Below are 26,140 nucleotides of genomic sequence, written 5' to 3' on the forward strand. Positions count from 1 at the left end.
AAGGGAAACTCTTCAGTTTTATTTAGGGAAAGGAACAAGGGAGGAGGAAGGTCCAGTACTAAAATTCCCTGTGGGTTGTGCCTGTCACTAGGCATCTTCCTGATAAAGTGAGAGGCCTAAAGGCTATGTCATCTGTCTATATATGATAAATTCGAGTGTTACCTAACACCCAAGCAAACATAAAGTTAAAATAACCAAAATTTCTTCTGAATACTCTATGATCTATTTTTAGAAGAAAGTGACAAATGATAAGCTAATGTTATATTATACCAAGGAATTTGTTAAGCAGATAACTTCTTGGGTATGCCAGTATAGATTTAGTCAGTCAGGAATAAGCATTTATTAAATGCTTACAATACATCAGGCACTATATCAATCTCTGGAGAAACAAAGAAAGACAAAAAATAAAAATTAAAAAAAAAAACAGTCCCTGCCCTTAAGAAGCATACAATCTACTTTAGCCCAATATCCTACATGAGTGTAGTATTGTTTGATAAAATATATCTATCTATCTAGATAAATAATCTATCTATCTATCTATCTATCTATCTATCTATCTATCTATCTAAAGAGAACTCTTCTTCACAGCAAGATGAAATTATGCATTTGATTTATCCCTTCTACAGAGTAGAGGGTTTAGAGCTGTGGTAGCCCCATGATCTGAAAAGTCTGTGTAAAATTTTTTGGCTCTCCCTTCATATCAGAGAAGTCTGAATTATTAAAAGAGAAGTTATATTGATATTCTACAACAATATAATACATTTAATACATTTCTGAATTCTTAAACTCTTATTGTGTTATCTGTTGGCCTTTGAGCATTGTCTGCTGCTTCCACAAAACTCCCCCCAAATTCCCATTTAATTTCTTAAAGTTGACCTGTAATATATCAAAACCTTGATGGGAAAAGTCATGATATAGAAGGGATAATTGTAGTTTTAGGTTAATCATATTAGAGGGACAAGGACAACACCAATGATTTTTTTTTACACATGAAATTCCAGAAATGAGAAAACTCTTTTCATTGAAGGAATAACACTTTTTTTTGGCAACTTAGAATGATAGAGCACTAGGAAGTTAGTTGACTTGTTGATGATCACACATCCAGTAAATGTTACAGGTGGAACTTGAACCTGGGTCTTATATTGAAGCAAACTCTATTATATCACACTGCCTTGCAGGCATAGTTAATATCACACTAAATTCTTTGAAAGTTAGTAACTCATGACTATCATATGGAGTAAATAAGAAACTAGAATATTTGGCTACTAGAAAATTTGATATTAAACCAATGCAATTATATGTGCACTTGGCTAGTAAGTATCCAAGGACACATTTGAACTATTTTCCTCATTCCCAGACTCAGTGCTCTACCCACTGTCCTTGCAGGATGAAGACGGGTAATTGAATGGGAGGGAAGAAGATACTCTTGTCAAGGCCTGCTGGCAAAGATCCACAGAGACAGATAGTAGTTTGGAATGATGGATTACCAAGAACAGGGAATGAAATGGGACTTCCTCTCTAATTCCATACTTGTAAGACATATATTTTCTAATAAAATATATTTAAATCATTTGACCTAATAACACATTTGAATTATTTGGGCCAGAATAGCTTTGTATTTCTTTTAAGGCTAAAGACTGAACTTGTGATTGTACTGATATAGAGAATATGTGGATATGCAGTTCCCTCCATGGATACAGATGGGCAACTTCTCTGCCACTTCCAGTCTTCAGAGAGTTCCTAGAACACAAAGGCTAAGTAATTGACTCAAGGGTCACCTAACTAATACACGTCAGAGATGGTCATGAAACCTTGGGTCTTTCTGAATCCAAAGCCAACTTTCTATTCAATATGCCAGCCTGTCTCTTAATGAAATCTATATATTTTAATCAAATCCATACTATAAAATAGTTGTCATTCATTTCATCTTAGAGATAGAAACAGTTTCTCATAGGAAATATATATCTCAAATTCTTGACAACTCTTGGAAGCAAGTTTAAGGAACCCATATACTTTTAAGATTATAGTATCTTAAGATATCAAGTTGGGAGGGATTTTAGAAGTTATCTAGTCCAACCTTATGATTTTACAGATGGGAAAATAAAACAGCACTTCAAATTCTAATTGAATCCTTTTTGCTAAGAAAGTACTCTAATAATGCCAATGTCTTCTGATTGGTACATAAGAACATGAAGAAGCAAGCATGAAAACAGACAAAGTATGGCAATGAAAAGAGGAAATGAACTTGGAATCATTGGTTCTGAGTTCAAATTCTGATTTTGCTACATTACCTGTTGATTTTGGGCAAATCAGGTTAGGCAAATCTAAGGATCTTAATTATCTCATCTGTAAAATGAAGTGTTGAATTCAAAGACCTCTAATGTCATTTTCAATTCTATAGCTATGATCCCAAATAGTAGAACTACTTTAAATGGATTTTTCTTATCCAATAAACAGAATTTTTTGTTTGTAAAACATCAGAACACTTTAGGAGTATTTAGAAGGGATGGAATTTCTGCCATTGTTCTGTTTAATCATTACTCTTACATTCTTGGGTTTCATAACATTAAAAATGCAAATAATAAAAAAAGCTACAATGCAGAATCTCAATAGTCATTTGGAAGGGCAGTCAAGACCAAAGTAACAGAGCCCTTTATTAGAACTACCAATTTGTCTGCATTAGGAAATGATTAACCCAGAACTAAGAATTAATCGAAGAGATACAAAAAAAAGAAAAAAAACCAAAAAAAAAAAAAACAGCACAGTTTCTGTCTTTGAGGAGTTTGCTTCCTCTGGTGGTGCTGCCATCCACGTGTGTGGGTGTGTCTGAAAAGTCCAATGTTTTTACTAACCATCCATTCCACATTTTGAACATGTGTTGGCTTCTCTTTTTGGTTTGCGGCACAGATACTATTTGCAGAGCTAGTCTGTTTTCCTATGTGACTTGGTCTCTTAAAATGAGTCACAGCATCTCTGTCTCATGCCCAGTCTGTCTGACTGCTGTTGTTCCCTAGTATTCCGTAATTAGGTTGCATTGTGGATATTGGGCTCCCACGAGTTTCTCTGGAATCCCTGAATCCTTTTCCTACTAGTGATTACAACAATTCAGCTCACAATTGAATGGAGTATCTACTCTTTAAATCTTATCTTCCACTTAGCCTCATCAGTCTGACTTATGAACTTTACTTCAAATGAAATGGCAAAATAGGATCATTGACAATGAGGCTCTGGAATAACAGTCAATTCAAATAAAAATAGATTTAAGTGAAAGTTTCCTCCATAGTTCAAATAGAATTCTCTTTCTGAATTAGCAGTCATGGATACCTGTTATTCTTAAATTAGTTTTTACTTATAATGTATTGATGTCTATTGAGTTTTAATGCTCATTAAAATGGCCCCAAAAGATATATTTCATAGACTCATACATTTAGAACTGGAAGGAACCTCAAAGCCTATATAGTTCAACTGGTTTATTTCACAAATGAAAAAACTGAGGCTAAGAGGCTTACCCAGGACTACATAGTAAGTGTCAGAGAGAGGATTTGAACCTGGGTCTTCCTGGATCCAAGTCCAACTCTCTTTCCATTACATTGCATTGCTTATTTCAGTTTCATGGCACACTTGGTCATTTTGATAATTTTTTTCTTCTAAAATTAAATAACTTGAAAAGATTCTAATTAGATTTGAGTCAGAACACTACTTCTGACTTACATTGCAGTTTAGACTCTATTTACACTGGTGTACTATTGTATAAGGATGTTCCTGAAGGAAATATTGAGATATAACCTGAAATTAAATCCTTGGAAATCATTTCCACTAAAAGATGCTTCTTGGAGGGAGAACTATAAAGGAATAAATGAGCAACAAAGTCAGTTGTACAAAAAATATAATACTTTATTTCCAACTAAAAAGGTGCAAACATGTAACTTTTGGTCACACTTCTCAACAAATAACAAACTGTTCAAAAACAGTCTTGGTCAAAGTCAGAAACAAATGCTCCTGGGTGGAAAGAATGATCAGTTATCAAAGAGTCACTTATTTTAGTGAAGGTAATCTGTTCATTAAAAGTGAGGTCACTGCTTTCCAATGTACAAGCCATGCTTTACAATGATGACATCTTTGCCTCACCTTTAGCAAATAGTCTTGACCACTGGTCACTCTAACTGAGCAGAATTTCCATTGAGTATCTATTTCATGCTTTGAATGCTTTGTCAAACAAGCCTTGCATCCTACCTATGGTGTTCAGAAATGGAGGCTAACATTGAACATATCCAAGCATTAACAACAAAAAAGGGCACAAACAACTTTAAATTAATTTATATAACTGTACAAATATATATATACACAATATTTACAATATTAATAAAAAAAATCTGGCTTGTTACAGGCAAGTTAATTTGCCACAAGCTGTCCAGTCTAATTGACATGATTCTGACTCTTTTTGAGCATGGTCATTTGAATCAAAATGTCATAGCTGAAATGCTGTTTGTTCTAGTGGAACAGAACAGCTTGATAGCTCCCTGCCAGCCCAAAAGGCACATCTCAGCTGTCAACGGAGCTAAGGGCAGGTCAATGAGAATGCTAAAGATCTCCTTCTCAATTTCATTACCAGGTGGAACACAGCATTACCACTTTAAGGGAACAGCTACTTGGTAGTGCAAACCTTTCTACAAGTGCTCTCTATTGACCCCCAAGCACTAACCTAATACAAGTTCTGAGGTTGTGCTGTGTTGTGGTCCCACCGTCAAGTCTCTCTTCTCCAAACCAATGTCTGGGGTCAGCAGTAGCTCATTTCTGTCTGAATGCCACATGGAGCAATTGGTTGAATTTTGTGGGATTTTTTTCTTAAATAAAACAGATTTAAATAACTTGTGCTACTGAAATCGTTTACAAAAAATGAGATGCAAATCTTTTCAAGTTGACAGTCTAATTAGTCTCTCTTTTTCTCTCTTTCTGTCTCTCTCTCTCTCTGGCTTTATGCCATGTCTCCATACATTTTCCTGTAGTACAGAGACTCAAAGATGTCATTGTCTCCAGGACAGTTGTAATGGCATGCACAGGTCTTGATGAACATCATCTTCTTCTTCATGACTTCACCATCAGGGCACTTGAACTCAACAGGGAGGGTGGCAGTTCTGTGGGGAGTGCAGCATCTACCATCTGTGCAAACCCCACAGAACTTAGCCCGGTAGGTCTTCACACTGGTGCATCCAGATAGCTCAAACTTGACAGGCTTAGAGATTCTGGGGGTTCGGATACACTTTTTACCTTTCTAAAGAGAGACAAAGATTAAAAAAAAAATCAACAGGTTGGTACAGACAGTAGTTTTGAACAGTTTCCTATGCCCTATTCTCTGGGTTTGTCAATGTTTGCTATGAGAAGAGGAAATTTATATACAGCTAGTCAATGTTTCCATATTCAATATTTCCTGCATTAGGATGACTTGGATTTATAGTTCTCTCTGTGAGTATTTAATAGTGAAAGATACTGGCTATAAAGTTGAGACCTATTATGAAACATTTGGTTTTAGCAACCTAGTCCACTTAAATATTTTAGGAAGGGTTGGGGAGATGAATAGGAGAACCCTCTCTGATGATGACCATTATCAATGATCATCAATGGAGATTAACCTATGGTGTATGTATGTGTGTGTGTGTGTGCGCGCATGTGTTTGTAGAAAGGATGGGGAGGAAGTTTTACCTTGATATTCTCTTCCAGGGCAACTTCACAAGGTCTGACCATACATAGACGACTTTGCTTTTCCAGTCTGCAGAAAGCATTGTCATTGGTGACTCTGGTAGAGATGCCCATCCCACATGTTTTCGAACAGGCACTCCATTCTGTGGTCTGGACCAGGCAGTTGGCACGAATCATAGTTGGATCGGGGCCATAAGTGTCTTCTAGTCGGAAAGCTGTGAAAGCATACAAACAGAAGGTTAGGCACTAGGGGATAAAGAACCAGCTTCCCTTCCCCTTCCTCACTCCAAGTTTAAGACAAGCAGCTTTTAGAGAATTTTTTTTTTCTTTTTTATGGGGTTGCATATATAGGAAAGAGATCAAAAGATATCAGATCTTAGACATGAATTTCTTGGAAAACAGCCAACTCACCAGCTAGGGCAGGTCCAACTGCAGTCCGGTCTTTGTCCTTGGGTTCCTCACACACCCACTCCTCGCAGCATTTACCAGGAAGTTTCACCCTTCGCGGGAAGGGGCAGTCTGGGCTAGGCAGACGGACGTCCATACTGCAGAGGGGCACGCAACCCACAGCACCATCCAGGCACGTGCACTGGTATTTGCAACTGCTCTGAAAGGACTCTCCACTTCTATACACCATCCCTCCAAAAACACACGGAGCACCGTCTTTTGCTGCAAGGAAAGGAGGGAACAAAAAAAAAAATTAGGCTTGAGTACTCTAGCCTAATTTTGAGTACTCTAAAGAAACACTTTTTAAAAAATAGAGAATTGGTTATCAATTCTGTATCAGTAGATTGTTAGTCTTTAACCCTCTGTGCAAGAAAAATCACATACCTAATTAAGGAAAACGTTTTGGGTGGGGAATGGTAATGTAAGTTTTAGAATTTTTTGAATTTCTGATGCCAGAGGTAAATCTAGAATCTTTTGCTCCCAAAAACACATTTTGGACATGCCAGTTCTCAGTCCTAGGAAGGGGAGTAATACAGCTCCTGGAACAGGACAATGTAGGGAAAGGATGACAACTGGTTCTTACCGGTGCACACTCCAATTTTGCGGTTGACTGGAGAGCCGAAGTCACAGAAAAGGCCTTTATGTGGGTCACAGGGGTCTCGCTCGGTGCACAGCTCTCCCAGTTGCTTGGCACACACTCTACAGCAGCCGCAGCCGTCTGGCACCAGGCTTACGCCGGCTGGACACTCGGGTGGCGGTCCTGTCCCACATTGACACTGCCCGCTGCAGTCCTGGCCAGCTATCTCCTAAGTAAGGGAAGGAAGGAAAAGAGGAGAAAATTCAAGTTAGTAGGAGACCGGGACAGAGAGAAAGCCGAGCACACCCTCCTCACTTCCCAGTTCCCTCCCCTTAAGCCCCAGAGCCAAAGCTTTCCCAGAGTCCCTGCTCAGTCCAGAGCTCGCTGGTTCTCTCAGGAACGCTCCCGTGTCCAGCTACCTCCAACCGTAGAGACTCGGTAGGTGGGCGAGAGCGCGAAGGGGAAAGGGTCTCTCCACTTACCCGGTTGCAGAAGGTGAGCAGGAACAAGAAGGCGAAGCTCAACGGTCCCATTTTCCCTGCGGACATCTTCAAGAGCTGCTTTCTGAGAATAGTGAAAGTCAGTGGGCAACTGGATCGCCGATGCTCGGGTATGGGGAGAGGCAAGTAGCTAGCGAGCAAGCAAGCGGAGAATGTCGCTGGCTTGTCTGTCTGTCCTCAGGTTTAAAGTGCGAGTCTGATCGCGAGGATCTGGTTTGTAGGTGAGTGGCCGAGGAAGTCAGTTGGAGAAGATAGGTTTCTCCTTCTTCCGTTGTTTTGTTCCCGTCTGTCTGAGAAGACTGCTGTCGGACAAACAGTCTGGTTGTCGGTCTGGCTCTTTGCTCTGGAGGCAGTAGCCTGTGGTTAAAGTTGCCTCGCTTTGCTCCCTCTCAGCTGCTAGGCAGGGTTGTTTTGTGAGTCTCAGAGAGCCTCCCTCGCTCCTTTTATACGCTCTAGGCAGCAGGCGCTCGCCAATGGGATGAATGGAGTCCTACACAAACAAGGACATTCCGCACATTCCTCCCCACCTTCCTGCCTCATCAACTCGCACCGGATTGAGCCTGACCCCTTGACACTCAGCATTCCTCCTGTCTGAAAAAGCTGGCACACTCCAGCCCACAAAAAAGGCACAGTATTTCCACCACCAAGGAGGATTTTTTTCTCTCCAAAGCCCCCTCCCCTTTCCTCTGCCCCTGATTTATATCATTTTGAAATAGTCTATTTTTAAAATTTATTTATTTTTGATATAACACACCTTTATTTTGAATTGCTATGTCTATCCTCCTTCCCTCTTCCTTGCCGCCCCCAAATCCTTTTAGTAGATAGATTGTTAGAAGATCCAGTTCTAAGTCAGTTTAAAAGGATTCATTTTATTATTATTTTTTGATGTTGATTTGGGGTTTAGTGACGGACAGGATGCACTTAACACACCTCAGGGAGCAAAGGGAAGAGTTGTTTTTCACTTGGATGAATTCAAAAGGAACCTGCCTGCATTTTTTCTTTCTGGGCCCTGCAACTTCTCTCTGGAAATCTTCAAGCTTGATAGTTCAGTTATCAGGAGGAAAAAAAAAAATCACAGCTGATTGATGGACACGTGAAATGAACAAAGCTAGAAATTCCCAGACAGCAGAACATAGTCTGAATCCCATTTTGAGTTTTAGTACTATAATTTTATTTTCCATTAAAAAGTACTTTCATTTATGTCTTTTTTTGGGGGGGGGCTTTAATGTACCATAATAAACAGGCTTTTGTCATTTTTTTACAGAAAATAACTGTTATTAGGAATTGGGAACTGTTATTGGGACTTATCTCTTTGCTTCATCAGAGATTATTGCTATGGGAATGAGCAGGCCTTTTCCTTAGGGTAGGTAAAGATGTAGAAGTAGGAAGAAATGTAACTGAAAAGGGGGATGCCAATCTACTTTATAGACAATTATTTATGTGCCTCCAGATCACCAAACTATCTATACATAAAAGATTCTTTGAGAAATTAATGATACACGTTTCATTCTATTCATACTTTGTTTTGGTTCTGTAAAAGCAAAGTTATATGCTAACATGAATGATAATAAACTAGCACATCTAAAACTAAATGTTCAGATATGAACAATGATAATGGCTAATTGCCATATAGTAGCGTGATTATTTGAGGTCAAGTCCTAGAAAGAGTAGTAGTGCATTTCCCCAACTTGTATATGCAGAGGCAAACAAATTTGACCAATAATCCCTAGGACAAACCACTTTCTAATCAATTTCAGTATTCTTTCTAAAGGGAAAAAAGGGAACTAAATTAATTATATCTGCTCTTTCTTAAAACTGGTGGCTTTTCAATAGTCCATTTGTAAACACCTCCGCAAGGATTGTAGCAATTATTATTTTAAGAAAAAGGAATTGTTCCAACTTATTTCAATGCCAGGATCATTTGATCCTGGGGTCAACCAGTAGCTGTATTTTGATTTTTGAATGGTTTAATTATATAAAAAAAGCTTAATTAGACAGGTCAAATGAGTATATATTTGAGATAGACAAACTGGTTTTGAAGAAGAGATCTTTATTTAAAGACTTAAGTTAAGGCTTATTGTTGCCTTTTTTTATATTGGTTGTTTCTAGATATATCCCTTCACCATCAAATGGGTCATCCCTTATAACAAAATAAAACAATAGGACAAAACCAACACAATCATTGTATCTGATATTGTTTACAACATTCCATACCTAGACTGAACTATATCTGTCCTAAGATGAAGGAATATATTTCACTTTATTTTTTTCTGGAGATTAGTTATTTCTATTATTCATTATTTCTCATCATTTGTTATTTTTTCATTATAACAATCACTAAATATATTATTCTCTTGTGAAAAGACTATTTAAAAAAAATTATTGGTCTAATCTTTTATCACTAGAGTACTGTAGGCTTCTTCTTTTTCTTTTTAAAGCCAGCCTTTTGAAAGTTCCCATTCTTTCTCTTGAAGTATAGCCAAGAACAAATACCCAGTCCAAGTCCTTCTTAGACCACATCATCTGTGCACAATTACCTTGTTAAGCAATCTGCATCTGTGACCAGTGTTGTACAGTAGAATGGCATGTAAATAGTGAGTATGAGAAGCAAAGGAGGTCTCCAAAGCTCACCAAGAATCCCCATAATTATTATTCAGAGTGTTCCAGGCCTCAGGTTTCCTATTTAAAGATGGAACATTCCAAGCTATGTTAATAATCACATGTGTATTATAGGTAACTTGGTCCCCAACTTGTTCTTCCCTTGTGGGTGATTTTGAAAGTTCAAAATATGTGGGGAACCACAGTGAAATCTTTCAAGACCTAAACCCCCAATTATAGCTACCGCTAATGGATAGGAAGGTGTGGCAGATGGGGAAGGGTAGTGGTGGTGAGTTCTCATCTCACCTAAGCTGGGATGTGGCATCTGTGGTGAACTTCTGTGGCTCTGTAGGGTGAGGTGGGTGGGAAATGGACTGGGGGGATTTTTGAATTCTCAAGAGAGTCTTGGAGCCATCATTAGTTTCATGAGCTACATGGGAGACAGACATTCATGAAGTAGATAAAGCAATGAATTTGGGATGGTATGAACTGGGCTGCATTCTTGGCACTAAAATTGGCAAGTCTTGGAAAAGTCATGAAACTTTTGCTTAGTTCATTAGTTCAGAGCAAGAAGGAATCTAAAGGGCCACTTAACCCATACCCTCATTTTACAGATGAGTAAATTAAGGTCCAAGAAGATTATTAATTACTTAGGCTTTAAAGTTAATAATTGCTACATCAGTTGTTGTATCAGTGGTTACTACCTCACCAAGATACTATGATAATGAATTAAATTAACTCCCTTGAGAGGGTATTTCTTAATTTGCTTTCTCTTTCTGTTCTCTCTGTTGTTTTTCATATAAATACCAAGTATACTATCAGCATGTTTTACTGTTAAGGTTGTCTGCTTCCATTACACAAAAAAGGCTATGGTTTGATTATGAAATTTGCCAATATTTTTCTTCAAAGTTTCTTGAAGTCCCTAGTTAGCCAAAAGATGAATAGTTTCAATCTTAGCTGAGCTGAAATATGCATACTAAAATATTCACAGCCTATGAAATCTCAGAGTAACTAGAAAAATATGTTGGGCATTATATGTGTTATGATGAGATTCCATCTCTCTTTTATGACTTAGGCTTTTTGGGGGAATAGGAAGATGAGAGATTTATTTTTAAAAATCTAAGACATTCACAGACCCAAAAGTATGTGTGGATAATGTTTATGTTGTGATGCAGACCATTCAAAGCCAGGAAATTCAAAAGGAAAAGCTGACACTCTGTCCTTAACTCTTGCCATGGGATTTTGAATTCTTGCAGTATTATAAGTGACTCAGCAAATGTTTGTGTGATCCTGGGAGGTAAGGGGAAATAGTGGCCTCTTATAACGGCGTCCAATTCTGACTTACCCCTTCGCATTGACAGAAGGTCATAATTTTAAGAAATAGAGCTTTGAATCTGTGTGCAAGATGGTCAAAATGCACTAATTTTGACTTGTATGCAAGTGTTTATATAGCAAATACTTTTTGGAGAGTACATTTTTTTCCTGGTAAAATGAGGAATTCAGTAGGTTGGCAGCACAGTCCTGTTTACACAGCTATATACGGTATGTGTGTGTCTACTTGGGCATCAGTTGCTACAATTCGTTTGGTAAAGTCTTGTAAAATATACAGGTGTGGATATACTACATTCCTTCCCTTATATTTTTTCCTCAACCCTTCTTACCCCCTCCCCCAGCCCCCACCCAAAGTCACTTGATTAGGTATCAGACATACTGAAAACCTGGCAGTTCTACAGGAAAGTGGCTAGACTTAGAGTGTTTGTGTACTTAAAGAAGGATTCTTGCCCATTTTCAACTTTGAGTCGCAGACATTTTCTTATAAGAGCAATTGGAGGTTTGTGCCAGCCCTCAAAGCGGAAATCAAAAGCTCCCAGAGAAACATACTGGAGGAATGTGACTTTGAGCCAAGAGCCATACGCAATGCCCCATACAGAACTGTCAGTCTTATAGGAAGACTGACCGTATATGGACATCTGTACAGTGAACTATTTATCACCATGATGAGCTTGTCATTGGCTGTGGATATTTCTAGCTTGCCTCAGATTAAATGATGTAAATTAATTTTATCAAAAAGTTTGCCAGAATATTAAAAAATAGTAATAAATATTATCTTAGAATCCAAAGGGATCTGGCTTGGCTGACATTACCTTATATTTACTTAAAATGAAGGATTGAGAAGGGAAAGCTTGCTTACTATGGTAGTACAGAAGGAGAAGCAAAACATAAATGTTTACTGTCTAAATTACATTTATTTCCCTTAGATTTTTTTTTTGCTTATGATTAAATCTGCAACAATCATAACATCCCCCAATATAGTATATTTGTCATAAAGTAGTTAGTTTTTTCTTTTTTAAATCTGAACATTCACATACTGGTGAATGTGGGGGGGGAAGAAAAGAAGGAAAATATACTTTTTGCCCCAAGACATTTCTTTATATTTTCCATTAACCACACTTCTTTATTTATTAAATTAGAATCTTGTGGTTCTTATTTAGCTAGTTATTTTGATTTTGTCATTAGATATTCTGAGAGTAAGAATAAAGAAAAGATAAATTTAGGATTTGAGAACAACTTTTAACTCTTTACTGCCGGGTCAAAATCTCAAATCATGTCCAGATTGGTAATGAGGAAGTCATATTCGTGATTTCATCACTCTGGGGTTTGTATGCATGTATGTATATTTTTATCTTGAGACTGTCTCTTTCTCTCTCACTCAGATTAGAAGTGCATTAGACACTCACAGGCCCAATCCCACTAATAGTCAGTATAGAAGCTTTGATGGGCTTCATTTCTGGCCTGTGCTGATGATATTGGTTCTCTCCTCTTTGGAAAACTGGTTGTTCTCGTCCCCCAAATTTAGTCTTATCATAACAGCCCCAGACTATGCAGAAATCTAACCAGCTTAACACACTACATTTCAGAACTCTCTAATTCAAGAGATCTGCTAGCCCCAGCCACCCTAATAGTAGGAATTACAGATATGTGCTATTCTGGGGTCTTTAAAAGCATCTTAGAAGTGTCATGAATTTAGCCCATGAAATGAATGAAAATAATAAGTAGAGATACACAATCTTAAAAAAAAAAAAATCTCAATTAGGCCCAGGTAAGTAGGAGGAGGGAAAGGAATAAGTATTTAAATAGCATTTGCTATACACTCTGATAAGTGAGTTTTCTAAACATTATCTTATTTAATCCTTAAAATAGCATTGAGGTAACTGTTGTTATCATCCCCATTTTTTAGCTGAGGAAACTGAAACTTGCTCAAGTTCACACAAATGCTAAGGCTACTGTAAAGCTGGATTTGAACTCAAGTTTTTCTGATTCCAGGCCAGTATTCTGTCCATTGAATCACCAGTTGTATATTAGAGAACACTCTATTTCGAAGAATTGGAGAGTATCTAATAGAAAAGAAACTTAAGGAAGAATATATAAAAAAGACTCTGGAAATTAGATGCAAGACATGTTTGCAGGTTTGTAGAATGCATTTTTTTAAAAAAGAAAAATAAACATACTATCAGAGAATTGATTTTAAAAAGTCTTACCAGTTTTATTATTACTTGTCTCATCCTTGCTCAGATTTTTATCAGTTTATACCAGTTTTCTCTGAAAGCTTATTATATTTCAATCTTTTTCTCTTTCAGATAATTCACTCTCAATGGAGTGAAAGAAATATTAAAATACCATTTTCATTATGTTATTCCCTCTATATAATGGCTCTTCTTTGGTTTTAGGAGCAAGTTTAAACTCAGTCCCACATAAGCTTTCTCTAGATTTGTCTTCCCACTGTCCCCCACTATGTTGGTTTTATACCTACCTCTCCATCTTTGTTCATGCTTTTTACTTTGCCTAGCATGTTTTTCCACTCCTTCCAACTGTGCAGGTTGCAGATATTCTTCAAGGCTCAAATCAGGTCTTATCTGTTCTATGATGCCTTCCCCAACCACTCATACTGAACTTTTTCTTCTCAATTTTCTTGAAGTATATATTCTTTTTATTATCCATTTGGCCCTTAATTATGCAGAGTTTTGTGGATATATTCTTTGCCTCCCCAATGATAGTTCCCCTCTGAGGGGGAAAATGTGTCAAGTTCACTTCAATTAAACCAACAAATAAGCTACTTTTCTAAACAAAGGACTGTTGATAGACATTTGGTTTATTTCTCTCTATTCATTTCCTCTTCAGAGAATATACAGTCTTGAGAAAATACAATTCTCATGTGCAGAAGTGCAATAACCCATTTTTGTTTAATGAACGATTTTCCTTGTTAAATTAAAATATAATTTAAAGACTTTTTTCTCTCTAGGAATGTACTGAAACTGTAAAACATGATATTTATTATTTTTATAGTTCTTACATGCCATCTGAATACTAGAACATGTTTTCTTTTTTTTTTTTTTCGTAGGTACCAAGAATTGTAAGAACTACAGCAATGCTAAATAGTAGTAATCACTTGTTGCATGTATCTGGAAACATCTATATAGTCTATTTTCTTTAGATGTCTTCTTTCTGCTTTTTATACAAAACTAACTCTTTTTGATTCACACTTAGTTTAAAATTTTCTTTGAATGCTTTTAGAAAGCAGATATAATATCTAAACAATTAAATGAATGTATAATGTCCTAATGTTTTGAAAAGAAAATGTATATTATTTCTTTTCTCTCTTTTCTCTTTATTTCTTTGTGTTTTTCAACTATGAAATGATATGTCATTAAAATAAATGGTAAATTAATAAGTGAAACTGAAATGATGGCCTGGAATGCTTTATTCAAACTACATCGTGTAAGTAAGCCACATCCTTTGAAGCCAAGGAGTGGGTTAAATAGCCTCCTGTTTGTGATAGCCTTAAAGAAATATACTCATTATAATCATTTATTAAAATATTAACACTTACTCGAAATCTAAGAAAACATCTTGCCTTCATGTTTAGATCTTAGGTCTCTTGTGGAAAAAATGTTGTCTTAAAGAAACCTTTGACATCATTAGACTTGAAGTGAAAGTGAATTTATTAATGCAGTGTTTATTTTGACAGCTGAATGTACAATGCCTTCTTTGTCTGCTCAATTTAACAGGAATGTCTCTTCCAGAGAACACCGTCTATGTGTATGAAATGGATGTTCAACTATGGTTCACAAAGATAGTGTGTGTTTATGTGTATACTTGTAGACAGGCATGTGTGTATATTTTTATTAAGCATCATCAGAAATTCCTATCTGAGATCTGTAATGGGCTGAGGCTCAAGTTGATGCACTGAGGTCCTAAGCGTGTGAGGCTAAATAGTAATTGGACCATACTCTATTAATATATAAGCTTGGAGAAAGAATGGCCCCCGCCCACTCTTTGTGCAAATCTTGATGTGTTATATAGGAAATGATGATTTTCCTGGATGGAGGCAGGGGAGTGGAAAAGGAAGGGGAAAGAGAGACTGCTGGCTGGCGTTATGACACAGCTGCTCGCATTGCCATTGCGATGGCCTTTCAGCTCAGGTCTCTCTCTGCTAGCTGGCTTCCTGTCGTAGCTGCTCATATTGCTATCACAATCCTTCTTGCCCATATTGCTGTTGCAATCTTTTTTCACCTCTTTACTTCAATAAAGATTGAAGATTTTTCCCTTAACCTGAATTTTTGACTCCAGCTGATTTTAAATACGCCGTCATTACAATTGGCACCCAATGTGGGGCTGTTTTTCATTCCCTGTGGCAAAACTGTCCATTCATATCTTTTATAAGGCTCAGCTAAGTTAATACTGGGCACTGAAAAGGCAAATCTTTTCATAGCCTCCTTATCCAGAAGGATAGAATAGAAACAATCCTTAATATCTATGACCCAAAGAGGCCATTTTCTAGGCAACTGAGTAGGAGATGGAAGTCCAGGCTGAAGAGTTCCCATCATTTCCATCTGTTCATTCACTTTTCTTAAATCAGTGAGCATTCTCCATTTTCCAGATTTCTTTTTTACAATGAACACTGGGGAATTCCAAGGACTTAGAGAAGGTTGTAAGTGCCCTTGTTCAAGCTGCTCCTGTACTATATCTAATAAGGCCTGAATTTTATTGCTACCTAAGGGCCACTGTTCTATCCACACTGGTGTATCAGTTTTCCATTGGATAGGAACAGGTGAAAGTTGTTGGCAGGCCTTCAACAGCAGCCCTGCTTAAAAAACCGAAGTACTCATTTTTAACTCTAATTGTTGTAAATCATCTCTTCCCCACAGATTGATGGGGATTTTTTCAACTATAAAAGGAGTAAAAACTCCTATTTTGCCTTCAAAAGTCCATCTCATAGGGGCAGCACTAACTTCAGCTGCTATTGATCCTCCTACTCCAGACATATAGGTGTCTGCTTTAATCTTTGGCCAGTGACTGGGCCAACTGGCACCTCTAATAACTGTACGATCTGTACCTGTGTCTACCAATCCTTCCAAGGCCATTTATATAGATCGTGAGCATAGGTTGGTCAGCTGTTACAGCTGCTGTCCAGTATATTTCTGGATTTTGTGGTCTGGAGTCAGAATCTGGGTTCTTATCAGTTTGCTTATTAGGATTCTGTATGAGTAAACCTGATGCTATTACTTCTCCTGGATGATAAGTCACACATTGTCTACCTGTATTAGTGACTGGGATATTATCTACACATTCCCCAGTTTCCTACATCAATGTGTGGATGGACATTATTTTGTACGTATAAAAAGGAGGTGAAATGGTCAAGCCTACTGTGCCTGGAGGTAGGGGATCCATAGACTGAAGAGGAACAGATTTTACCTCTCCAGGGGGTATCTCAGTTATCCCAGCTGCATACAGCTCTATTCTCCCCAATTGTAATTCCTTTATATCATCAGGTTGCTTCCTGGCTGGTTGACTGTGTAATCCCCTTCTCCCATCATATGGCTTTCTGGCTGATTGGTCATGTCTGGGGACTGAACTTGTAGGCACTCTCTGGGTGCACCATTGGCTGCCATCATGCCCCAAGTGTTTTTTGCCTTGGGCCCTGGGGCTGGGCCCCTCATCGGGGTTCCCTGAATCTGTCTACATTCTGAGGCCCAATGGAAGCCTCTGTTGCATTTTCGACATGGGGTATTGGGTCTTGTTTTCCTACCTGTTTTCCTATTCTATCTCTATACCAACATTGAGCTTTCAGATGCCCTACTTTTCCACACTGAAAGCATCTACGAGTCTCTCTGGAAGTCCCTTGCCAGGAGGGACTCTGTCTTCCCATGTTTGGATTTTGGGAAGTCTGCATCATAGCCTGGCTATAAAAGGCATCTGTGCTCACTGTGGCACAGCGTCTTATGATCTCCTCTAAAGGAGCATCCTTGTGCAGTGCTAGTATAATTCTTCTGTAAACCTCATTAGCATTTTCCTTAGCAAGTTGCCTTATCAAAATGTCTGTTATTGCATTTTCTCCATTTGTTCTTGTGATAGCTGTCTGCAAACGTCCCACAAAGTCAGCAAAGGGTTCATTTGGCCCTTGTGTTATTTTTGTGAAGGCCCCACTCTTGTCATTTTTATTGTGGAGAGAAGCCCACGCTTAGATAGCATGAGCAGCAATTTGCTCATATGCTGCTATAGAATAATTAATTTATACTGCAACATCTGCATAAGGACCTACACCTGTTAGTAGGTCACAGGTGATTGCAGCATGAACTCCACTTTGACTATTTTGTTGGGCTTGTATCCTACAGAGCTCACTATATTCAGAAAGCCACAAGTAGTTTTGTCCAGGTTCTAGGCATATCCTTGCTATAGATTTCCAGTCATTAGGGGTCAAGATTGCAAAAGCCAAATTCTGTAATAACATCTTAACATAAGCTGATGTAGCCCCATAAAGAGTGCAAGCTTTTTTCAGGTCTTTGAGGATTTCTATATCAAAAGGAGAGTATCTTCTACTTTCTTGACCTGAAGAATCAAACTGTTGAATGACTGGAAAAATGTGGTGTTGAAATTCTGATACATTTTCCCCTACCTCTTTGGCCTTAATTAGTCCCTTTTGCAATCTACTCATAGGAGCAGCTGGATGCTGGGGGGGGAGGTGCTGGATGCTGGTGGGGAGGTGCTGGTGCTGTCCCTGCCCCCCCCCCCACTACCCCTCCTCCCTCCATCCCGGAGGGTGGAGTTGATGGAGGAGAGTCAATTACCTGCTCTTTAGGTGGGGCTGAAGCTGCCTCAGATTCACCCCAACCTTGAGCCTCACTTAAGTCTCCATGCCCTGTGGGGATATGGTCATTAATCTGTTCTTTGTCTTCCTCCTTTATCTCAGGCTTCCCCATTTTCCTATTCCTAGAGTTTTTTCCTTTTCTCCTAGAACTTATATGGTATCTTAAGGCCAACTGTATTATATTGTATAAATAGAATGCCTCGATGGAAATTGAATGAGGACCGTTTTCATTTTATTATGCGGAGAGCTGTTGACCAATCAATGCCCAATTATCTGGAGAGATTTGCTCTTCCTCTAAGAACCAAGGGGAGGTGCGTTTTAATGTACCAAGAAATCTAGCTGTCTGTTCCCAAGTTATAAGTAGCCCTTGATCTTCTATCAGCTTAAGCAGGCTTTCTATAGCACCACTCCTGGGTGGGGCTGGGGCTGGGGAGGTAGGGGTGGAGGATGGAGAATCTTTAGCTAGGATCTGTCCCATTTCAGCCAAAAAGTTACTAGTTTAGTCTTTAAGAAAATAAGTTCCCTGTTTGTCTTATACTCACCTAAGTTCCTGGTCACTGGAGACTTCTTCAGTGAAAGTAGGGTCCTTGGTTCCCATGCTTGGGCGCCAATTGTAATGACCGCGTATTTAAAATCAGCCGGAGTCAGGAATTCAGGTTAAGGGAAAAATCTTCAAGAAAGCATATATGTGACTGCTGTTTACATACTCTCCTTCTAGGACTTCTGGCAATCTTTTGCAACACCATGTTGATTTATATTGTTTGTTATACCGTTCCTTGTGTGTACAATTCATGTTTGTTACACCACATCAAGCCTGCACTGACTGTGGGGAGAATCATCACTAATAGCCTCTGCGTTATTGCTATGTGCTTGTGTAATGCCTCCCATGCTGTTGGGTTTGTGCATAATAAGGCTCTTCAGCCCAGAAACCTGCTAGCTACCCCCACTTCCCTTTGGTGCTTTTCATTTCCCTTCCTGAGATGTCAGGGAGGTGTGATTATCTCCTTTTCGGTGCTTTCACCTCCTTTCCTGAGAAGTCAGGGAGGGTGTGATCACCTCCCCTTGGGGGCTCTGACCTCCCTGAGGAGTCAGGGATGGCATGACCACCTGTGTTCTAAAACAAAAGAAAGCAGGAGATGTAATGGGCTGAGGCTCAAGTTGATGCACTGAGATCCCAAGCGTGTGAGGCTAAATAGTAATTGGACCATACTCTATTAATATATAAGCTTGGAGAAAGAATGGCCCCCGCCCACTCTTTGTGCAAGTCCTGATGTGTTATATAGGAAATGATTTTGGTGGATGGAGGCAGGGGAGTGGAAAAGGAAGGAGAAGGAGAGACTGCTGGCTGGCGTTATGACACAGCTGCTCACATTGCCATTGCGACGGCCTTTCAGCTCAGGTCTCTCTCTGCTAGCTGGCTTCTTGTCGCAGCTGCCCGCATTGCTATCGCAATCCTTCTTGCCCATATTGCTATCGCAATCTTTTTTCACCTCTTCACTTCAATAAAGATTGAAGATTTTCCCCTTAACCTGAATTCCTGACTCCGGCTGATTTTAAATACATGGTCATTACAGAGACCTTCTTTAGGCTCTTAAAGACATGTAGATGCTACAGGCTATTTTGTAGAGTCAGCATTACACAATGGACTGAGATAAGCTTAAGGCAAAAAGAGGTTGTGTACCAGGTTGTATTGGGAAAACTCTTTGCTTAACCAATGATTCTCATCAGTGATTGAGTGGTAAGATATTTCTGAATTTTGTTATCTAGGTGAATGTGCTTCAACAGTGACTTGTACATAGAATGAATTGACTAATCAAGAACTTGGAAACTTAATCAAGAATACCAATATGGACACTAGTTTTCAAGACATGGTGGCACTGCAACATTAAAACCAGGTCATAATGAAGTTTTTCTGTGTCTAATCTTCTTTATTGACTTGGGATTAAGAACTATTTCATATCGCTAGGTGACTTCCTGTATCATTCCTATATCTTTTTCTGAGAAAGCCAAATTTATTAGATGGGGATAGAAAGCAATTATTTAGTACTTATGTGCTAGAAACTGTGCTAAGCACTTGGGAAATAAAAGAAAACAAGATGGATTCTACTCTCAGAATACTTAAATTCTAAAAGGGGAAGAAAAATGTAAAGAGGACCTTGAAATGGGTAGGATTTGGGGATTAGAAGTGGAGCAGACCAGAGAGTGAGAATTGGGAATGAAACAGACATGGCTAAGTCCCCTCATGAAATGATAATCCCCCTCACCATTGAGTCCTAAATAAAAAGGATAGGTGTTGGAACTGAGTGTACTAACTAGTGCCATTCAAAACCTGTTGAACCATAGCATCCATTCTTGGATGCTTCATTGTGGTATGGAAGTGGCCCCGGTTATTCAAATGCCATTGAATATGAAAACTTTGATGAATGAGTTTTGTTTTGTTTGTCATCTTAAGACTAACTTAACCAAATTCAGGGAGGCTTATCAAAATAGGTTGGACCCAGAGTAATGGATTTTTTGGCCATAACTGCCATTTCCTAACTCAGTTTGTTTTTTTGTTTTTTTTGCATTGGGACAAAGAGTATCCCTGCTGATGAAATCATATATCCATGAAATACTGAAGCATCCCTTAATACATGTCAATAAAATTTTGACAGAGTACAGCAGCATGAAGTCATCAATTACATGCTAGTTTCAGGGATAGGGAGACTAGGTCTTTCTTCTGTCCTTTATTAGATAAGCTTCTTATTGGGTAAGTCTCTTAACTTCTTTGGCCTTCAAATATCCCTCTAAGACTATAAATCATGGAGATTCTAAGTTGTTGACATGTCATGTATAAAATTCATGAACCTCATCTAAAGTAAAAAAAAAAATCAGCATTCCTCAATGTGATCGCAAATCATGGGTTTGGGGTTTTCAGGGGGATTTTTTAGGTTGTTGTTTATTAGAGTTGTGGTTTATTTTTTTTCCTAGGAATGTCTCAAATTGGCACATGATTCATTGCTTCTATAGTATGCATTCAGTGGTTGTGAACTGTGTAAATATATTGCTACAAGTGACGCAGATGGGACATGTTGTCTAGCAATGGTAAGTGTATGTTTAGGGAATTTCCTTATTGACCCATGCATGTATGCAGAATTTAACAACTATAGGGCCAGGTGTCATATAACCAGAATTTTGCAAATGTCTGGGGATCTTTCAGTGGTAAGCTGTTTTTCACATAAAGATGATGAAAAAACAGTCCTGGAAAAGTGAATTTTTAGTGATGTTTTTGTTTAATTCTATCAACTTTTTTATTATTTATAAGTTACCTTCTTTAGAGAACTGATAATTTTTCTTTCATTTTCTTCTCTATAGCCAATTACTGATTTTCTTTGTTATGTATGATGTATTAGCTTTTCCCCTCTAGATTTCAGTGAAGAAGCAAGCTTCCTGTCTAACTATAGACTGATTATACTCCCCTCCCCCCAATCTTGCCAATCAGTGCTTCCCACTGCCACAGTCAAGTTTATTCCTCTGGTAACTTTTACCTTTTCCTGGGCAAATCCTACCTTCCTTTTTTGAGGAAAATTCCTTACATAAGCTTTATTCCTTCTCAGGCAGTTGCCCATCCTTATAGTTCATTCATTCCAAGTATGCATCCACATTGTCTCTCATTAGGGATCCAATTTTGTTCCTTAACCTACCCAGTACACTATGGTGGGAGATCTCAGCAGAGAAGCTTTGAATGCTAAAAAGTATTGTCTTTCTTAGTCGCTAAGACATAACCCTGGTAAAACTTCCCACCCCACTCTGAGAATTTTCAGCAATGTATTATTAACTTCAAAGAAGAAGAAACTTTCCTTGCATCTAGGAGTATTAGGAAGCAATAGTTTCAAGATGAGACAGACTTTTTTTTTGTGGGTGGAATAACCCCTAACTTTGACTGACTGTCTATGGAGAATGGAGGTCTAGACTGAGAAAGAAGGAAATAGCAAATCAGGACAAGTCAATGTCTTAACCTCTGCCTGTCTTACTTCTGTCAATTGTAAAGGGTGGGTTGATAAAAGCACCTGTTTCCCAAGTTTGTTGTGTGGATCAATGAGATATGTATGAAATGCTTAGGTTTTAGCACATAGTAGATGCTGAATAAATGCTCATTCCCATTCTCCCATTGGAAATAAAGGCTAAAGGGCATCAAAGGGGAAAAAAAATTGAAGAAAATTTCTCTTCAATAGAATAGTTATATCATTGATGAATGCAATATATGAAACAGAAAAGAAAAGGAAGAGCTGCAGCTTCTATAGGCTTCATGGTTTTAAAATGTGAGTTGCATTATCAGAAAATTCCATGAGCAGTTTTAGATTACCTACCATTTTACATAGACATTCCTCATTTGTCTTTCATTTTTTATCTTAACTTCAAAAAATCCACTATTTAATTTATATTGGTACTCTCTTCAAAGAAAAAGGAATCTAACCATTATTAGCTAATCTGATTTCTGAGTTGCTGTAATAAAATCAAGTCATTAGCTGGTGATCAGTTTTCTAGTATTTCTAAGGTTCATCTTCAGGTGACAGACATCACAAATACATTGTCAGATCTGTCCTTGATGTCCTGGTATCTGTTGGAACTTGTATTCTAAGACATAGAGTCACCTCTCCACTGTGGTGTAGGTGTTGAAGGATTTTTTTTTTTAATAAGAATAGAAGAAGGATCTGTGATCTCATCAATCTGGTAAATTTCTAGTGATGGAATGACAAAACCTCCATCCAAATCATCTATTAGATATTACATAAAATCCTAGGAATATGTGTGAGGCAAGTAGAGATTAAATGACTTTTCCAAGGTCCTGTAGCTAGTCAGAGGCAGGATTTGAATTAAAGATTTTCTTGACTCTTGGTCCAAAATTCTATCCACAGTAGCCCAATTTTCCCTATTTCATCAGTATATGATTTATTAATGTGACTAATTGAAAGTTGACATTTTAGTCCTTCCAAATAAGGCAATATCTTGGTGACTTTATTCACATGAAATTTAAATTAGTTGCACTACAAAGAATCATATAATGGCCATTTTCTATAAACTCTAGAGGGGTATATTTCTTCTGTTTCATATCTCATGTTGTATAGACTATTTCACAAATGAAATCCCAAGAAGGGTTGGCAGTAAAGAGATAGGAGAAATATTATTCCCATTTCTGTTAGTTAGGTTGGTCTTAGCAATCCAATAATAAATGTTAGATTTTTGTCTTGTAGAATTTGGAATCATAAATAAATGTTTGCTTTTGACTGATGATTTTATAGAAAGGGTGTTATGATGCATGATTCCTATCAAAAAATTTTTTTTCTTTACTAGGGAGTTGTAAAGCATTGCATATTTCCCCTTGTAACATGATTTTTAATTCTGCCTTGGAGTTGTATTTTCTTCCTCCCTTCCTCCCTCCCTTATCCCTTCCTCTCTTTCTTTCTCTTGCTTCTTTGTTTGTTTCTCTCTCCCTCTTTCTCTCCTTCTCTCTCTCTCTTCTTTCCTCCTTCCCTTCTTCTTTTCCTTCCTCCCTCCCTTCCTCCCTCCCTCCTTTCTTTCCTTCCTTCCTCCCTCCCTCCCTCCCTTTCTCCCTTCCTTCTTTCTTTCCTTCTTCCCTCCCTCCCTCTCTCCCTTCCTTCCCTCCTTTCTTCCTGACTTGATTAAAAGACTTTAGCCTAATTATCTACAAAGAAAACAACAACAACAACAAAATGTATAAAGAGAAGAATGTTTATCTTTCAATGTCATGCATTTGGTAAGAAAAATCTATAAATCTCATTCACTAGTATAGGTATATTATACATACTACAAATAAGTAGTGAGCCCGGTCTAGAACTGAAAAAAGAAGATACAAGCTGGTCTTTGGGGAAGTACACAGTTTGTTTAATTATCCAAAAATCATTTGAAAGGAATAGTTTTGTGTGTGTGTGTGTGTGTGTGTGTGTGTGTGTGTATGTATGTGTGTATTGCTCATATAGGTTATGTATCCATAGAGGCTAGCTAAATTCAATTTGCTTGAATTATTGTTTCATGTTCCTAAGGAGAGAATAGAGTTTGAAAAAATAAACACCATGAAACGTGATTTGATTATATTAAAAAAATACCTTAAAGGCTACACCCTAGTTGTCACAAAGGGTTCAGCTTTACTTTGGAAGGTCTCTAGCAGAATATACAAAGGATGTGTGTTTGTGTTAGTTGACATTTTTATCAATGATTTGGATACTTACCGTATTTGTTGACTACACAAAGCTGACAAGGTTAAGTAGCACAATGAATGAGAAGGTTTAAAGAAATCTTGACAGTGTACTGAATTGGATTAACATGAAAAACAATAGTCACACATTTAAAATCTTACATATATGTTAAATAATAGGTGTGGCTGGATAGCATGTTCATCTGTATCATACCGAGGGGCTTTGGTGGACTGCAAGCTCAACAGAAATCAACGACTGTTGTCAAATTAGGGAGATGGTAGTTCTTTACTTTACTTGGTCAGACTACACCTGCAGTATTATGTTTAGTCCTGGGAGCTATAAACTCAAAAGGACATTGATAAACTGTACTGCATCCAAAAGGAGACAGAATGAAGAAGTCTCAATTTCATGCCATATGAGGATCAATGGAAAGAACTTGGAATGTCTAGACTAGAGAAGAGATCATTTAGGATGAATCCTCCATTAAAATTCTAATCTGAAACTTCCTGCAATGATTAGCTAAAATGCTACCTTTTACTTGATGTCTTTCCTGATCTTCCCTACTACAGTCTCCTTCTCTAATCCATAGTGGATATTGTCTTTAGAAGGGGAGTCAAGAAGACCTGAATTTGAATCTAGTCCCAATTAGTTGCTAACTGCCATTCAAAGCAAGTCATTAAACTTCTGCCTCATTTTCCTCAATTGTAAAATGTGGATTATAATAGTACTTACCTTTCTGGGGTTGTTGTGAAAGTCATGAATTAATATTTGTAAGAAGCACTTAGAACAGTACATGGCATATCATAGGCACTAAATAAATGCTCATTCTCTTTTCTTTTCTCTTATTGTATATTCTTTAGCATTTACATATGCAAGCTTATTTTCTTTCTCTATAAAATGTATGCTCCTTGAGGGAAGAAAGCTTTTGCATTCATGTCTTTATATTTCTAGGACTTAGTACAATGTCTAGTGTATACTAAGTGACTATTAAGTGCTTAGTATATTCTTATAGATTCATTAATCATCGTGATAAATGTCTTCACATATTTCAAGGGCTACATCAGTATTTTTTCCTTCAAAGAGAAGAATTCAGAAAAAGAGGCTACATTTGTGAAAGGTAAATTCAGACTTGAGGTCTCAGTTCTTCATTGGAGGCCTTCAAGACAAAGCTGAATGACCATTGGGTAAGGGTATTGTAGTAAAAATCTAAGCCTGCTTCAGGTGAGAATGGATGACCTTTAAGTTCCTTCCCATATCTGAAATTTTGTGATTCTGTTATAAGTACAAATTTGGAGACATTAGAATCAACAAATTGCCTGAGTGGGAACTGATTGTGGTAATTTGCTCATCATCAAACACACATCTTTTCTTTCTGTTCCCTTTCTGCCCTTCCTTCCATCTTTTTTAGTCTCCTACTTTTCTCATTGTTTGTGACTTAGCTTTATAGAGGAAGTTAGAGATAAAAGGCTTTGCTATCTATGGGCCTGTGAAATATGTAGAGAGGAGAGATCATTGAAAAATTATTCTTTGCACAAATTCCTCTCAGTAAAAATTGTCCAAAACTGTACAAGAAAAAAAAAGGATAGAGAACTTTTTTTGGTTTTGAGATGTTTAAGGTCATCATGGGGGAGATAACAAGCAAGTCAATGTTACTTTAACTCAAATTAATCTCTAGGTTGTCTAAGATATTTCTTGGAATTTTATTTCTGAGTATTTATGAATAAAGCTCTCACTTAGAATTAAAAACAAGCAAATCTTTCAAAAGTGAATTCCTTTTTAATGTTTGGAAAGCATCTCAAGCATGTTTCTATGAACATTCTACATTTATCTAAAATATCACACTTGCCACATACTTAGGTGTTAGGATGATTGATAGTACATATGTGTGTGTTTGTATTCATAACTCCTTAGACACCTCAATACTTTGATTGATTTATGATCTTGGTGATCAAGCTCTTAGAAAAAAGCTGACACTAAT

At 37.7% G+C, this 26,140-nt stretch overlaps 1 protein-coding gene and 1 long non-coding RNA gene across 2 annotated transcripts in view; one reads left to right on the top strand and one right to left on the bottom strand.

Annotated features, from left to right (window-relative positions):
• Positions 1-3,873: 3,873 nt before the first annotated feature.
• CCN2 (cellular communication network factor 2) lies at positions 3,874-7,649 on the bottom strand. Its single transcript, XM_051997754.1, has 5 exons — positions 7,204-7,649; positions 6,728-6,950; positions 6,109-6,366; positions 5,701-5,912; positions 3,874-5,272 (listed from the first exon to the last, which is right to left on the bottom strand). The coding sequence occupies exons 1-5, from the start codon at positions 7,267-7,269 to the stop codon at positions 4,976-4,978; spliced, it is 1,056 nt and encodes a 351-aa protein (XP_051853714.1). The 5' UTR covers positions 7,270-7,649; the 3' UTR covers positions 3,874-4,975.
• A 13,298-nt stretch (positions 7,650-20,947) lies between these two features.
• LOC127562216 (uncharacterized) overlaps positions 20,948-26,140 on the top strand; it is a 198,405-nt gene continuing 193,212 nt past the window's right edge. Inside the window, exon 1 of the long non-coding RNA XR_007953634.1 lies at positions 20,948-21,049. This is a non-coding gene — a long non-coding RNA (uncharacterized LOC127562216). The remainder of the gene's footprint in view (positions 21,050-26,140) is intronic.

This window comes from Antechinus flavipes, chromosome 4 (assembly GCF_016432865.1).
Source record: "Antechinus flavipes isolate AdamAnt ecotype Samford, QLD, Australia chromosome 4, AdamAnt_v2, whole genome shotgun sequence".
Classification (NCBI taxonomy): domain Eukaryota; kingdom Metazoa; phylum Chordata; class Mammalia; order Dasyuromorphia; family Dasyuridae; genus Antechinus; species Antechinus flavipes.

Excerpts from the sequence above, each read along its gene's own strand:
- CCN2 (XM_051997754.1), bottom strand. The coding sequence starts at position 7,269 with ATGTCCGCAGGGAAAATGGGACCGTTGAGCTTCGCCTTCTTGTTCCTG. Across the intron at positions 6,951-7,203 it reads TGCTCACCTTCTGCAACCGG|GAGATAGCTGGCCAGGACTG; the intron begins GTAAGTGGAGAG and ends TCCCTTACTTAG. Across the intron at positions 6,367-6,727 it reads CAAAATTGGAGTGTGCACCG|CAAAAGACGGTGCTCCGTGT; the intron begins GTAAGAACCAGT and ends CTTTCCTTGCAG.